We start from the raw sequence: 16,398 nt of genomic DNA, 5'->3' as shown, positions 1-16,398 counted from the left end.
TTATCATGTTTAGGTATGTTCCCTTTAATCTCATTTTTTTGAAACTTTGGCTATATTTTATTAACTACTTTTTCTGCATCTGTTGATAGGATCATGTGGTTTTTTATTCTTCATTTTGTTTATGTGGTGAATCACATTTATTGATTTGTGAACATTGTACCAAGATTGCCATCCTGGAATAAATCCCACTTGATCATGGTGTATTCCCTTTATGATGCAATGCTGTATTCAGTTTGCTAATATTTTGTTGAAGATCTTAGCATCTATGTTCATCAGGGATATTGGCCTATAATTTTCTTTCTTTAGTGACTTTATCTGGTTTTGGAATTATGATAATGCTGGCCTTGTAAAATGAGTTTAAGAGCCTTCACTCCTTAAATTTTATGAAATAGTTTGATGAGAGGTATTAATTCTCCTTGGAATGTTTGGTAAAATTCACCTGTGAAGCCACTCTCTCCAGGGGTTTTGTTTGTTGGGAGGTTTTTTGATTACTGCTTCAGTTTCACTAGGTGTAATCTGTCTATTCAGATTCTTTGATTCTTCCTGATTTATTTTTGGAAGGCTATATGTTTCTAGGAATTTATCCATTTCATATAGGTTGTCCAGTTTGTTGGCATATAGTTGTTCATACTATTTTCTTACAATCCTTTGTATTTCTTTTTTTTAAGTATATTTTATTGATTATGTTGTTACAGTTGTCCCAATTTTTTTCCATTTGTTCCCTTTGAAGCCCAGTATCCCACTTCCTGCCGGCGATTCCACACCTGTTAGTTCATGTCCATGGCTCATGCATATAAGTTCTTTGGCTTCATTCACCCTTTTCTATATTATTCTTAACTTCCCCCTGTCTATTTTGTACCAACCAATTATGCTTCTAATTTCTGCACCATTTCCCCATTTCTCTCCTTCCCCCCTCCCTGCTGATAACCCTCTAAATGATCCCCATACCTATGATTCTGTTCCTATTCTGGTTTGCTTTGTTGGTTTTTTTTTTTAGATTCAGTTGTTGATAGTTGTGAGTTTGTTGGTCTTTTAGTGTTCATAGTTCTGATCTTCCTTTTCTTAAGTAAGTCCCTTTAACATTTCATATAATAATGGTTTGGTGATGGTGAGCTCCTTTAGTTTTACCTTGTCTGGGAAGCACTTTATCTAAATTATAGCTTTGCTGGACAGAGTAATCTTGGTTGTAGGTCCTTGCTTTTCGTCACATTGAATACTTCTTGCCACTCCCTTCTTGCCTGCAAAGTTTCTTTTGAGAAATCAGCTGATAGTCGTATAGGCACCCCTTTGTACGTAACTCTCTGCTTTTCTCTTGCTGCTTTTAAGTTTCTCTCTTTATTCTGAACCTTTGGTATTTTAATTATGATATGTCTTGGTGTGGTCCTCTTTGGGTCTAGCTTGTTTGAGACTCTCCATGCTTTCTGGACTTGTATGTCTATTTCCTTGCCAAATTTGTGAAGTTTTCCTTCATTATTTTTTCACATAAGCTTTCAATTTCTTGCTCTTCCTCTTCTCCTTCTGGCACCCCTATGATTCAGATGTTGGTACATTTAAAGTTGTCCCAGAGGTTCCTAAGCCTCTCCTCTTTTTTTAAAATTCTTGTTTCCTCATTCTGTACTGGTTGACTATTTTTTTCTTCCATATGTTCCAAATCATTGATTTGAACCCCAGTTTCCTTCCCTTCATTTTGGTTTTGTGTGGATTTTCCTTTGCTTCATTTAGCATAGCCGTCTTTTCTTCCCTTATGCGTTTGCCTTATTTAAATATACCTGTCAAGCCTGTGAGCATCTTTATCACCATTGTTTTGAACTCTTCATCTGTTAGGTTGGCTATCTCCTCATCGCTTAGTTCTCCCACTAGAACCTTGATCCGTTCCCTCTTTGGGCCATACTTCTCTATCTCCTCACCTTGACAGGCTCCTATGTTTGTTTGCCTCTGTGTCTTAGGTAGAACTGTGGCACCTGTTACATTGTAAGGGGCAGAGCCTTAGGTGTTCATCAGTACAGGTGATCAATTTCACCACATTGTGGTGCTGTGTATGGAGGAGGGGTCTGAGAGGGAACAGTGCCACCGCTTGGCTTCTGGAGACTTACTCGGCACTCACTTCCTTTCCAGTCACTGTACCCACTTCCTGTATGACCTGCTAAAGTCCTTCTAGCTGTTATCCTGGTGGTGATTTCCAGAGTGGGTGGGTTCATTTATGTTCTAAGCCCATGTGGGCCTTTTAAATGGACTTTGATGAAAAACGCAGTTTCTTCCACCGCTCCAAGCCTCACTGGTTTTTACAACCAGAAGTTGTGAGGCTTTATATTTCTGACACTGGAATCCTGGGCTGCGCAGTCTGGGGTGGGACTGGGATCAGTCACTCCGAAGGTAACCCTCCCAATTTTTATCTACCATAATGAATGTAGTACTGCCTGTTCCATTGTCCTCTCCACACTGAGTCCACATCTTTGCCCCTCTTACCCATCTGAATGAATGTGACATGTTTAAATCCTTGGTTGTCGGACTTCCATACAGGTCGATTTTCTGTAAGTTCTTGGTAATTTTTGGTTTGAAGTTAGTTGTGATTCTTTTTGTGTTTGCACAAAGAGGTGAACATGTTTACCTAAGCCTCAGTCTTGACTACAATTTCTCCTGTAAGCAAATAAGAGTTTTAATTATAACAACTTTTATTTGATAGCATCTTCTGACACTAGGTATATTAACATAGAAAAAAGTTACTTCTCCAAAAGTGACATATTCTAATATCCAAATAAATTATTTTGTAGTTTTAAGATTAATATAGCCACTTTGACTTGTGTCATGTTTTGTTTCATGTGAGATATCATTTTGCTCTTTTATTAATACAGAATATGCCTTACTTTAAATGTAGTTATGGTAGTACTGAATCATCACCAATTTATGATCAAAAATCACTTTGTGAACAGTAGCTTGAAATTTCAAGACAGTCAGAGAAGACTAAAGGATATTTTCCTTGCAATGGAACCAAGGGTATTATCTAAGCAGCACCCCCTATTGTATAAGAAGATTAAAGCCACACACGGATGTCATTAAATCAGCTCGTGATTACCCAGAGGACTTTAAGTAGCATTATGAATGCCTTTTATAATTGGAGCTGAGAAAAAAAGTGAGATATATTTTTAATCATTTTAAAGAATGACTCCTGGTTATTCTAGGCTTTTAAAAGAAGAGGGAAACAAAGAATTGAAGACTACCATTTTAGCGTTGTCCATAGCAGTATTAGGAAATGTCTCTGTAACTAATAGCAGTTTGCTTTATATAGTGTATTTTTAGAGAGTAAAAATGGTTAAGAAATGGCTCTTCTCATCATAGCCTTGTATCCTAGTAATGGTATGATAAAAGAGAGATTGTGAATAATCAGGAGTGTACAAAGGAGACCCAGAATATATCTGTCTGGGGGATTCAGGAATACTTCTTGTGCAATATATGCTTTTAGATGATTAGGAAAGGATACATTGGATTATAAAAGACAAAAAATTCAAAGAGCACGTTATATAGGCATGGGGGGAATCTGAAGCAGAAGATTTTATGTGACCAAAAATCCAACAGTGGGAAACATTTGTTAAGTACTTACTATGTTTCATATTATGCCAGGTATTGGGAATACAAAGATGAATGAGGTCCATTGTTTTCTCTCAAGGAGCAAAACTCATAATTTAGAATTCACTCTATCATAGAAGTGTTCGTTAAAACAGTGGAAAAACGTAAAATACCTGAGGAAGAAAGCATAAAGAGAAAAAAAGAGATTGCTGGACAAAATTTTTGGAAATGCTTACATGTAGGAAAGAAAACAAATCCAGTAAAGCAGACAGTAGTATTATTGAAAGATACATAGGGTTCAGAAGAGGATCATATAGTTCCATGACCTAAAGCTTAAGGGTAAGCATGGGCTTTAATAAGAAGAGGCAATCAGCAATGCCAGATTTATATAGAGACGTTAAGAATGAGAAAAGTAAAGCTTAGTGGGATCTAATTAGGAAAACTTTAGTAACTTCACAGACAAAATGGAAGGGAGGCTTAGGACTTGGCAGAAATATTAAAGATTCTGAGAAGTGGTAGGGAGGGTGGGAGTTGATATATAGGTATAAGAGGTTTTCTTCAAGGTTAACACAGGAGAGATGGGGTGATGGGTTTGAGAGGAAAGGAGAGATAGGGTCAGGAAAGTGGTAGAAAATTGGGAGAGATAGGTCATGCTGAGAAAGAAGGAAATGGAAATGTGGAAATTGTGGTTAAGAGTGAAATCTAAGAATTTAAGATATTGGAGGTGGTAGAATTTTGTGTGATCAAATTCAACATGTGACCTAAATGCAATCAAGGAGGAACAAAGCACCAAGTGGTAATTTTTTTTTAAGTCAGTACAGAAGGGTTGGAGAGGTAAGGCAACAGGAAACTAGGAAACATATTTGCAAATGTACATGAAAATTCAAGACAACTTCCAGTATGTATTGAAGGCCTTTGGCATCAGTCCCAGGAATGTGACTCTACTGCTCTTAATGAGTAGTGAATTGACTCACTCGTCAGATATTTATTATATATATCTATTATGTATGAGACACTCTTAGATATTTGGGATCTATTATTTAGTCTTGTATATGACGGTACTGGTTTATAGTAATGAAATATTAACTCAATTGTTTTGTATATTATAGTGTAAAAGCTATTCATACGACTTAAATTATGGTCAAACCATGAGTTCCTTGAGGTCAAGAATTATATCTTATTTATCCCTGTATGCCAATTACTAAACATAGTACCTGATACTTAATAGATATGTTCATGAAATGTCTGAATTACTGAATCTGTTGAATAAATATCAATAATTCTGGAAGATTTTGATATGAAATTAATATCTGTGTCTTTTAAAAGGTAGTAGAAAAACAATACTAAAATTATGTGTAGTGTTTCAGAAACTTTTAATAAGAAATATTTTTTGTGTCATTGTCTGCATTCTTGCTATAAAGGCAAAAATAGTAAAAATTATGAGTTGTATTATAAAATTATTCCCTTCTATGATCAACATTATTCATATATAGCAGAGAAAGTCTCTAATATGTATTTTTGATAATGCATGGATGGTATCACTATGATTATTATGTGGCCCTTGTCTGTACTAAATACAAAAGTGAATCTTTTCTCACCAACAAGGAATAGGCCCTATAGATTCCATTGTCACTTGGGTGCTTTCTATACCTTAATTATGTTCTCCATGAAATTTATAAAAAGAAATAACAAAATAGAGTAATGTTATCAGCCATAGATGTAATTGTGTACAGAACCGTACTTTTTTTTTCCTTTTGAATTCATGGTGCATGCACATATATTTTGTGCAAATTTTATACTCAGTTCTTTCTAGATGTCACTCTTCTTAGAGTTAAAAAAACATATATATATTTTTGTTACCAAATTGTGTGTGATTAGTTCTTAATTATTACTGCAAGAGTGACAACTTTATTTAGGTGTTACTCATGTTTTCTGTCCATGAGTCTCCAAGGTTTAGCTGATTGACTTCTTCACAATAAAATTAAAGTTTTAACTAAGCATCTAAGAATGCTGCTTACTTCCAGTTCATTAGCTGTTTAGAGGTATTTCTATGAGTTTCTGACCCTTTATAATTTCAGTCTCTTAGGAATTTATATATTTTATGTAGCTTTGAGTTTATCCCTCAATTTTTGTATTAAATGACTGCTATCTATGTAGCAAATATAATTTAAGAATTATTATTTGGTAAAATATAAATGACAAGTGATTCTAAAATCCCCATACTAGAGTGTTCAGTTCAACTTGCTTATCAAGAAAACTGATATAGAAGAAAATGTAACTGATCATAGCATGTTTTTAAATAAAACATTTGATAAAGGGCATCTGATTCAGGAACTGCATTGCTTGGTGAGAACCAGGGATTTTATATGCAATAACATGTGAAACTAAATACTGGTTCTTAAAGATATAGGCCCTTTTTTTTTTTTTCTTTAAGAGAAACTAGCTGGGTTTTTGAGAATTTCCTAAAACTCTCTCTCTCTCTCTCTCTCTTTCTTTCTCTCTCTCTTTCTTTCTTGAGGCCTATCACTAGTCTTAAAGATAGTGATATTTGAGTAACACTTTTTCCTAGTAGCATGCCCTGTTTTGTTTTAACTCAGCTTCAATGCTAATGCAGTCTAGAACTCCAGTAACACAAAAGTACCAAATTTACAAATTTTCTGTTTAGGCTTTGGTGAACAGAAACAAAGACTGGCTAATTTAGGAAAGATACCCAGATTCGTATCCTTTCCTTGTTCTCCCTTCTGACAGTTCCTTTCCAGGCCTTCATCATAAAGACCTGGAGAATCTTCCCTGAGATCTGGTTATTGCTTTGTTATAGTGGAATCTTGACCCTCAGTCATAACTTTTATCTTATAGATTGATATGAGACATATTTGTGATTTGATGCAATTTATTTAAATCATACTACTTTAATAAAAAATAGTGTTATTTCAGTAAAGAATATAGTATCTCACAGAGATACTCTGACCTTTTGATGACTTTGTGTTGGCTTTCAGGGAATAAAAAAGAAAATAGAGACATCTTTAATAACTAAATGATAAAAAGTATACTTATTTTTAACTTATATTTTTAAATTACTTCAAACATCTTACGTTAAAGCTAATTAAATTGAAACGCAGAGCCAGATCTGATATAAACAGGTGATAGTAAGAAAGCCTTATTCTTATTTTAACACAGAGCACAGTACCTTCAATACCTTTTCTATGGTAAATTCTTAAAATAGCCTGGAGTATGGAGTTTGATATTGTTTTCATAGTATCAAGCCGTGGAACCTTAATTATTTCCTGGAAGTAAAAGAAAAATTTTAAAGTATTAACAGATTTTCTGCCAAATTGCTACAATGTATGAAAAACAGGTCATGTGTATGATTGTTTAACACTCCAACCTGGGATTATGACACTATAGATTCTCCTTAGGGTGAAAGTGGAGATTGTAAATTCACACATTGAATTGAATATGATATGGAGATTGTTAGAATTGAACATGATATTTCTACCACGAAGTTAATAAAAATGATTTTTATATTGATAAATGCTCTTGGGTGCATTTAGAAATAACCTAGTAAGTTTATTCATTAAGTGTTTATGTTCTATTATACATTGTGTTATTAGGCTAGAATATAATTTCTTTTTGGTATCAACCCTTGTCACCTAAAAGATATTGGAGAACATAGCTTCAATTCTGATACATGGAAACAAGAAACTCTTTGCCTAGTTGTATGATAATTTGAGTAATGACTTGGTGACAGATTCTGGACTTAACTTCATTGGTTTTGAACCTTATGTTAATAAGATGTTTTTATTTTCCTTATGAGTGAAAACACTGATAATATACTAATGTACATGTATTAACATCACAGAAAGTTTGCCTCACTTCTGCAGGTCAAACTATTATAATTAGTGAAAATTATTTACTTAAAACATCATTTCTCAAATTCAAAGTAAATAAAGTTATACCATTCATTTTAATTATGTTTATTTGAATACTTTAGTGTTTCTAGAAACATCTTATTCTATAGGGTTTGAAGAGTAGAAATGAAAAAGAGAAATGTAAAATAAAAATTTAATACATAAGAAATTATAAATTTTATCTATTTTATGAATGCTGAAATCAGATAAATCTCATCTGTTTTTACAGTACAACTTTAAGTGTGTTCTTTTCCCTCCCAGGACACTTATTCAAAGCAGCTGGGGATCAACCGTTTAACCTGTCCACAGTGTCGAGTGCCTTCCCAATGGTCAGCCACCCAGTCTTTGGTCTACATTCAGCCAGCTCAGGGCATTCAGAATTTGGTGGTTTGGGGACACTTGGTACACCCACAGCCTTAGCCGCACATCCCCAACTAGCATCTTTTCCAGGTAAACATCTGTTACAAACAGTGTTCAAGGAAAGGAGGAATGCTTGAAAATGTTCAAGCAGTAATTTGTTTATTAAATTGAACAAAAAGAATAGTCTAATGCCTGGTATATTTGCTCAGTCCTATTTATCATGTTCATAGAAACCCATACTTTGTGTGCTAGGTTAGGTATTCAAGTGTTTAGCTAGAGAAATATGCATCTGCACCAAAAGTGAATAACTAGGCCAAGTTTTCCTCTGCTTTTTATTGAAGTATAACATGTAAGAAGGTGTACATCTTGTAAGTGTAGCATTTGATGAATTTTTTTCAGCTTTGATTTAAAAAAATAACTTGCACTGGAAAACTAAGATCCAGCTCTTAAAATTAATATGTCTGTACTTTCATCTTGACTTCTCACTTCTCTGTATTTTGTCAGAAAGATAAGCTTGGCTCTTAAATTTTCTATTTTTATAAAAATATTTAGTCAAAACAACTATAGATTTGTACCACATACATGGCAAGAAGACCAGAATTATCCCAAATTCTAAAGATTATGAGAATTCAGTAGTTGGGTAAAGCACCAATTAAAGCTTAACTTAGATAAACATGCTGTAATTTGTCTTGTTATATTATTTTGAAAAACTAAACTTTTAAGTGTTTCCAGTGATTAATTTTACTTTAGTAAGGGATGTTAAAAATTAGAACATAACTGTAGATATAAACACAAATTTAAATCTGGCTTTGCCACATGTTAGCTGTGTGACCTTGAACAAGTAATCTGACCTGTCAGCCATAGTTTTCTCATCTGAGAAATGAGAATAATAATAATAGTACCTGCACTTAGGGTTCTTGCAAAGATTAAAGGAGATAAGCCATGTTTAGCGCCGAATGGCACACATAATTAGTACATAACTGGTAGCTGTCATTATTTTTCTCTTGCCCACTTTAATGTGTAATAAATTGTCAAGTGCTCTTCATATATATATATACATATATGTGTGTATATACACATATACACACACACACATATATATGAAAGATGGTTAACTATATTTCAAGTACTGTTTTTGGAATCATAGTATTCCTTTAATTTAGTTGTCTAGAGGAGAAGGGATGGATGGTGGGAAGGGGTACTGTGAGTAGAAAGTTAAAATAAAGTCTTAAACTAAGTCTTAACATTTGCTTTAAAAATACGAATAGAATTTTAATTCAGTCAGTTTCTAGAATGGTTGTTCAGCAAGATGAGCATTCCATAGATATTTGCTGAAATACAGGATTGCTGAATAAAAATCAAAATAGGTGATATTAATATAGATAGTTACTGGTATCTTCATTATGGTTCGTTATAGTATTGCTTTGATGCATTTCTAAACCACAATATAATTACTATATTATTAAAATCCAATACCTTCTGCACTGGAATGGTGGTTAATAAGTATAAAAAATTACTCATCTGAATTTCAATAATGTTGATACTTCTACTGTATAGAAAAAAATAATTCCCTTAACCTGTTGTACATAAACTTTTCATTCACTCATTTATTGTACACAATTCTTTGAGCATTTACTATAGCTTCTGTGCACTAGGCCAAGCTCTGAGAAATACACTTACATAGTATATGTTATGCTGTTACCAGTTTTTAGGAGATAGATAAACAAACAGTTACAAGATATAGTTTTTAGTGATAAAAGTATGACTATGGAAGCATACTGTTTTGCCAAATGAACAGAGACTATGCCTAATTATAGAGGACTTATTTAAGTTGTAGGTTTGGTATAGTACCAAATTTGAATTTTCTGTAGTTGGCTTTATTCACAAGGGTAATCAAAATTCCAAACTTTTGAAATCATCTAATGAATGAAAACACACACGGAAGAAATTGCTAGTATTTATAAATAAGACCTTTATTTTTAAATTTTATGGACATGTAAATTATTCTACATTTTAGATGATTAAATCAACAGATGCATTATTTAATGGACCTTAGTATAATAAAATTGTTCAATTTTGAATAGTATTTTATGATAATTTCTTTAAAAATATACACAATTTTTGGTTATTATATTTTTAGATTATGTTAGCATGAATTTTTTGAAGTATCTGGCTCCATCAAGTGTGAAATGTTTAAAATTCTAGTCTACCTTCTAGATTCAAATTGAGATTTAGTATAGCCCCTGAAATATTAGAATCTTTCCATTGAATATGATTAATGTTGCTGCTATGCTGTTACCACCTTTGAATACATTTAGAAATTCACCATGTTTTTATTTATGTAATCCTTATTTTATATATATCACTTTATAAACAAGCTAGTTTGTGAGTGACTAAACTTTTATTTTCTTCAATTTAGAATGTAAATAAGCTCTTATTTAACAAAAACTATTATTTCCTATTAAATACATATTAGACACTTTTAAAGTTTGTAGTTGGAAGCCCTACCATTTTTATCTTTTTATTTGGTTGATCTTATGTACTTGTTTTTATTGCTTGTGGTGTCATCTTCTTTATAACACACATTTTTTTTCAACTTTATTGTCTAATCTCTATCATGTGCATATTTACCATTGATATTTTTAAGTACATTTTTGTGTTTTTTTGTGAGTTTATGTCTAAAATATTTGAATCTTACTGCATTTTGATTACCTTGTCAATTTGTTGGTAGATTACAAAGTCTGTACTTTCAACTGTAATGTTTTAATTATAGACTCTATATTAAATAACAAATACCTTTAGAAAACCTCAGTCCCATTATGTCAACTATGTGGAACCTAGTTTTCAAACCTATAAATAACAATAGATTCCAACGGTACTGATACAAGCCCAAAATACACAGGTTTTCTTCCTATCAAATTACACTTCTTTCATCTAAACAGTGGATAAATGATTAATGCTTTCGTGTAGTTATTCTTGGTTGAGTTCCCATCATTCAGGCACTGCTGAATATACACTGGTGTCATTTCATTAGCAACACCTTCTTGCAGCACAGAATAGCTTTTGCAGTTTTCTGCTAATACTGTTTTAGACCTTTTAGAATGGCAGCCACCATGAACTTTTACCTTTTTTAAAAAGCTGGGCTTGCCATTAAATAATGAAGATGCCCATTACTTTATATCCTGTTTTTAATGTAGCATGATAGTCCCAGAAAAGCTTTAAAGACCATATAATCTATTATACTGACAATATTGAAATTTTCCCATGCTATATTACTGGGGTTTTTTTCCCCAATTTCCTTATGATTGTTAGAATCAATGAAAAATAGTGCATATATCTTAGAAGATTAGCCTCAGTGGTTATAACTAATTTGGTAATGTAGCAGGTTAATCAGTTGGGAAAAATTGTTTCTGATATTTTAGAAGGGGCAATATCAGACTTACTTTTGGATTATTTTCAAATCTTTTCTTAATGTTAACCCTTCCTCAAAAAATGTACTCTGTAAAAGTTGGCTTCTCTTCTTTTTTAAAAGTTTTAACTGAGAGCCACAGTTTGAACATCTAAATTACATTTGATGATTTTCTACACTTAGTCATTTTATGGTGATAAAACAGTCATTGTTATTCATAATTTAGGAGAGAGGAAGCATGACCAAAGTTTAAGCTTTTTCACTAACTATAGGGGAGAAACTATAAATCTTTTATGTTTTAATGTGACTTGACTTGTTTGAAATCTACTTTGAGCACTTTCATTCCTAGTACAAAAATGTCTTACTGATTTTGTTGCCTTTATGTTTTTACTATAGAACATTTTCTTCCACACATGCAATTGAGGTATACTGGATTACAGCAGTCTTTGTTTAAACAACTTGATTTATCAGAGCCAGATCTATAATGTATGCAGTTAGAGGAAATTTTTATCATTGGTTATAGATGATAATCTTAAGTTCTAAGGCATTAAAATAGATTGGTATAGTCTTAAATATTTTTCTTTACTATTTTAGAAAATTATGGTATAAGTCATCATAGAGTCAAATAATTGTTTAATATTCCAGTTTTCCATTTTATTTTTAAAACCATAGACTAACTTTGTTCTTTATAAATTTCACCCCAAGAAGGCTACAGAAGTGAAGTTCCTTGAATACTGCCTTAATGAGAGAAATGATGAATGTATAACTTCTAATTAGCAATCTTACAATTAGAAAGATGATCAGAACTATGTATAATTCAGCAATTCTGTTCCAAGTTGAAACTAAAACTTTTTTTTCAGGAATAAAATATAAAAAGCACTATTACATTAACTAGAAACTTAATTCAAATATTTTTGCTTGTTTGTTTGGTTTTGAGGTGCAGAATGGTGGCGAACAACAGATGTTCATACTCGTACAGGGGCAACCTTCTTTCCACCACTACTGGGAATTCCACCACTGTTTGCTCCTCCAGCCCAGAATCATGATTCTTCCTCATTCCATTCAAGGAGTTCAGGAAAAAGTAACCGAAATGGTCCTGAGAAAGGTATCCATGTTAACTTAAATGAAGTATTAAAAATCCTGCATTTCAGTACTTATTTTCAGTAGAGTTCAAGTTTAATAACACTTACATAGCATTGTGCTAGATACTTTCACATTGTCTTGTTTAATTCTTATAGTAACTCTTTGAGACTGGACGTATTCTCATTTTGCAGCTAGTGCTAAATACCATCTAGTGTTTTTTTGCAACCAAAGTCAAATAAGTTATTCAAGAAAGTGGTACTTAACAGATTGATGTAGGATGGTTAGGATTTAAATCCAGGTCTTCTAACTCCAAACTGCTGCTTTTTCTCTGTATTGCATTAGCTTTTTTATGTAATTCAGTATAATATTGTACTTTAATTAAGCATTAGGTTTATTAAGACTAATATCCTAGTATTCCTTTTTTCTTTTAAATGATCATTAACATTTCTGTAGTTGACTGTTGTTAGACTATCATTTGCAAATTATAATAGCATTTTAGATGGTTTATTATTTTAATTTTCACTTGAGTTAGTATTTAGGGGAGTTTACTCTAAAAGGATGAATTTTGCATTTAATTATCTTTTAAACATTTGTAAAAATTGAAGTGAAAAATCACATGAACGTAAAATTGACCATTTTAAAGTGAATAATTCAGTGGTACTTAACGTATTCACGTTGTTGTACAGCCATCACCTTCGTGTAGTTTCAAAATATATCATCATCCCAAAAGGATTTATGTATAGTGATTGTCTCATAGAGTGTGAATCATACCTCTTGGGACCTTTGTGGCTGTCTTCTTTCACTTAGCATTATAGTTTTAAGAATCATCTGCATTGTAATATATATCATTACTTCATTCTTTTATATGGTTGAATAAATTCTTTTGTGTAAACATCTTTATTTTTATTTTCAAGGTGTTAATGGGTCAATAAATGGAAACAGTACATCATCTGTATCTGGTATCAACACATCTGTACTATCCACTACTGCTTCCAGTTCCGTGGGACAGACTAAAAGTATAAGCTCAGGTGGAGGAAACCGTAAATGTAATCAGGATCAAAACAAAAACCAGCCTTTGGATGCTAGAGCTGACAAAATCAAGGATAAGGTAAATTGTTTTTCGAAGGATAAATTTATAACAGATGTATATATAGCATTCTCAAAGTCAAACCACCTGAATCTACCAAATAATTTTTTATGAATTACCAATTTATATCTTTGCAGATGTTTATTTTTATGGTGTAGTACTAATGTTATGTATCTTAAAAATTAAAATTGTTAGCACCAGTAAATAATACAAATAATAATAATAGCTAAGATTTATTGAGAACATACCAGTTCTGCACTAATTGCTTTGCGCATAATATCTATTTCATTGTTTTTTTTATTTTAATTTTTAAGTATATTTTATTATGTTATTATAATAGTTCCAATTATTTTTCTGTTTGCTCCCCTCTGCCCAGTACCCCCCTTCCCCCAGCAACCCCACCCCTCTTAGTTCATGTCCATGGGTCATGCATATAAGTTCTTTGGCTTTACCCTTTCCTATATTCTTCTTTTTTAAAAAAATTAATTTATTTTTTATAACAATAAAAAATAACAATTCCCCCCCTCTCAGACTTAAGACCCTTTATAATCTTATAAAGGACAATGGGCAAAGGTCTCGAGCTCCTCTAGCTGCTTCAGGCTGGGCATGGTCGTCGTCCTACCTACCCTTGGGTCCAGAAATCCCTAATAAGAGTGGCGGTGTTGAGGGGAGGGTGGCCTTCCCACATGGGGAAGGATCGTGCAGACTCCAGGTCAGTTGGCTGTCCCCGGACCATGGCGTGCTTGGGTTAATAGGCTGGCATCCTTGTCTTATTCTGGGGGCAACAAATTTGGCAACAGGGTTAAAAGACATCATTCGATCCATAACCACTAGATGACGGATTAATTTTTCAATGTCCCACATTAGGGGAAAAAAAGGCTTCTTTGGAGGAAGCTGTGCAAGGCACATCTCACCTGTCCAAAACCCTTTTGCCCACTATACTTAGTTTGGGCTGAGGGAAATATTTTAGGTTTCCCCCCCTCTCAGACCTCTGGGCCCTTTCTGCCCATGCCATTAGGATAGAAAAGAGAAACCAGTTTTAAAGTGAAGCCCACAGACTACACCATGCTCCACCAACCCAGCTACTTAGTTCAGTCAAACCACTGAGTCTCAGGAGGCAGCAATGCAGACAGGATTAAGTGAGGCCTATATATACAGACAGTCACTCAGGTAATGAGATCATAGTCTTATGCCCTATAAAAACAGAACACACATGTTAATTTTTGCAGCATATAATATCTATTTCAATCCTTCCTATACCCTTAATGAGGTAAGTACTATTATTACAAATGGGGAAACAGCCTTAAAACAGTGGGTCAGTTAGTGGTCAAGGTTTGATATCAGGCAGGTGGACTTCAGATCCCATGCTTTAGGTAAACAAAAACAAAAAACCTTTTCTTATGGGAATTTTCAGATATACAGAGTAGACAGAATAACATAATAATCTTGTGTACCCATTATTCAGGTTCAGTAGTTATCATCCTGTAGCCAGTTTTATTTCAACTGTATAGGTAATCAGTAATGCCTGTCAGTTCTAAATTTACCCTTTTTATTTTTTGCCAGTTGGCACATGTTAGAGCTTGTCATTAGTGGGTCTCAGAGAAACACTGGAAAAGGAAGGGGTTTCTGGTCATGGTTCCAGTGTTTTCTTCTTGCTCTGATGCTGTGGCTGCCAGCTGTGTGTAGGAAACTCAGTAGTGCACATCATCTAGTGAGTGTCACTGGCATCTCAGCAGACAGCTTATTGAGTAGTCCCCCTTGTCCGCCCATGGTTTTGCTTTCTGTGGTTTCATTTACTTGTGGTCAGTCACCTACTGTCTGAAAATTTTAAATGGAAAATCCCAGAAATAAACAACTCATAAGTTTTTCATTGTGTGCTGTTCTTAGTAGCATGATGAAATTTCGCACCATCCTGCTTCATCCTACTAGGAATGTGAATTATCCCTCTGCCCAGAGTACATGCCTGTTAGTCACTGGATTCTCATCTCAGTTATCAAATTGACTGTCATGGTATCAGTATTTATGTCCATGTAACTCTTGTTTTACTTTACAACGGACCCAAAGCACAAGAGTAGTGATGCTGGCAATTTGGATATGCCAAAGAGAAGCTGTAAAATGGTTCCTTTAAGTGAAAGGTTGAAAGTTCTTGACATAAGTGAGAAAAAATCATTCTGCTGTTGCTAAGATCAACACTAAAATGTATCTTTTATTCCTGAAATTGTGAAGAAGGAAAAAGAAACTTGTGCTAGTTTGCTGTTGCACCTTAAACTGCAAAAGTTAGAGCCACAATGTGTGATTAAGTACTTAAAGACAGAAAAGACATTACATTTGTGGGTAGAAGACATGAACAAAAATGTGTTCCAGTTGACAGCAATGTGTGGTACCAAATATTGAGCTTATACTAAGACTCCAGCGAGGGATCCCCTGCAACAGCTGACAACAAGCCATTTCTTTAAATTAAGAGGTGGTTACACAGATTCAGGAATAGGGTTGGACTAGAAAATATAAAAAGTACTGGGGAGGGAGAGGCTACAGTCACGTATTATAATTGGTCTACTTTATTATTATTGTAGTTCATCTCTTACTGTGCCTAATTAACAAGAGGAGGACCAAAAATAAATAAATAAAGAAACAAACCCAGAATTATCTTCTGGACCACAGGACCCTTGTAGTACAGACTTCCCCGGCTAGGTGGGTGTTCTAGGAACCCATTTGTATCAGTGTCCTAGATAGCGTTGTTGTGAGAGCCTGCATTCAGCTTCAGTGAATTTTTTTTTTTTTTTTTTTGAAGACTTTCAATGCATTTGTCCATTTCATGATGGTTGACTTAGGAGCACACCTGCCCACACCGCTCTGAGTGTTCAACAGTTTTTGACCAAAAATGACCAGACCCCCATGTCCCACCCTCCCTGTTCATCTGATCCTGCCTGAGCAACTTTTTTTTGTTTCCCTGGATGAAGAAAGTCCTCAAAGGGCAACATTTTGCA

At 33.8% G+C, this 16,398-nt stretch overlaps 1 protein-coding gene across 1 annotated transcript in view; it reads left to right on the top strand.

The window, feature by feature from the left end:
• The window catches only part of LOC150022090 (WD repeat, SAM and U-box domain-containing protein 1), a 429,825-nt gene that overhangs the window by 233,127 nt on the left and 180,300 nt on the right, over window positions 1-16,398 (top strand). Inside the window, exons 6-8 of the mRNA XM_090280155.1 lie at window positions 7,734-7,922; window positions 12,179-12,346; window positions 13,239-13,432. Of these exons, the coding sequence (XP_090136281.1) occupies window positions 7,734-7,922; window positions 12,179-12,346; window positions 13,239-13,432 (551 nt within the window). The remainder of the gene's footprint in view (window positions 1-7,733; window positions 7,923-12,178; window positions 12,347-13,238; window positions 13,433-16,398) is intronic.

The sequence above is a fragment of the Furipterus horrens genome, unplaced genomic scaffold (genome assembly GCF_987537825.1).
Source record: "Furipterus horrens unplaced genomic scaffold, mFurHor1.1.pri manual_scaffold_1, whole genome shotgun sequence".
In the NCBI taxonomy this organism is placed as follows: Eukaryota; Metazoa; Chordata; class Mammalia; order Chiroptera; family Furipteridae; genus Furipterus; species Furipterus horrens.
Note: the sequence above shows the minus strand (reverse complement) of the source record. Positions and strands in the feature narration are given on the sequence as shown.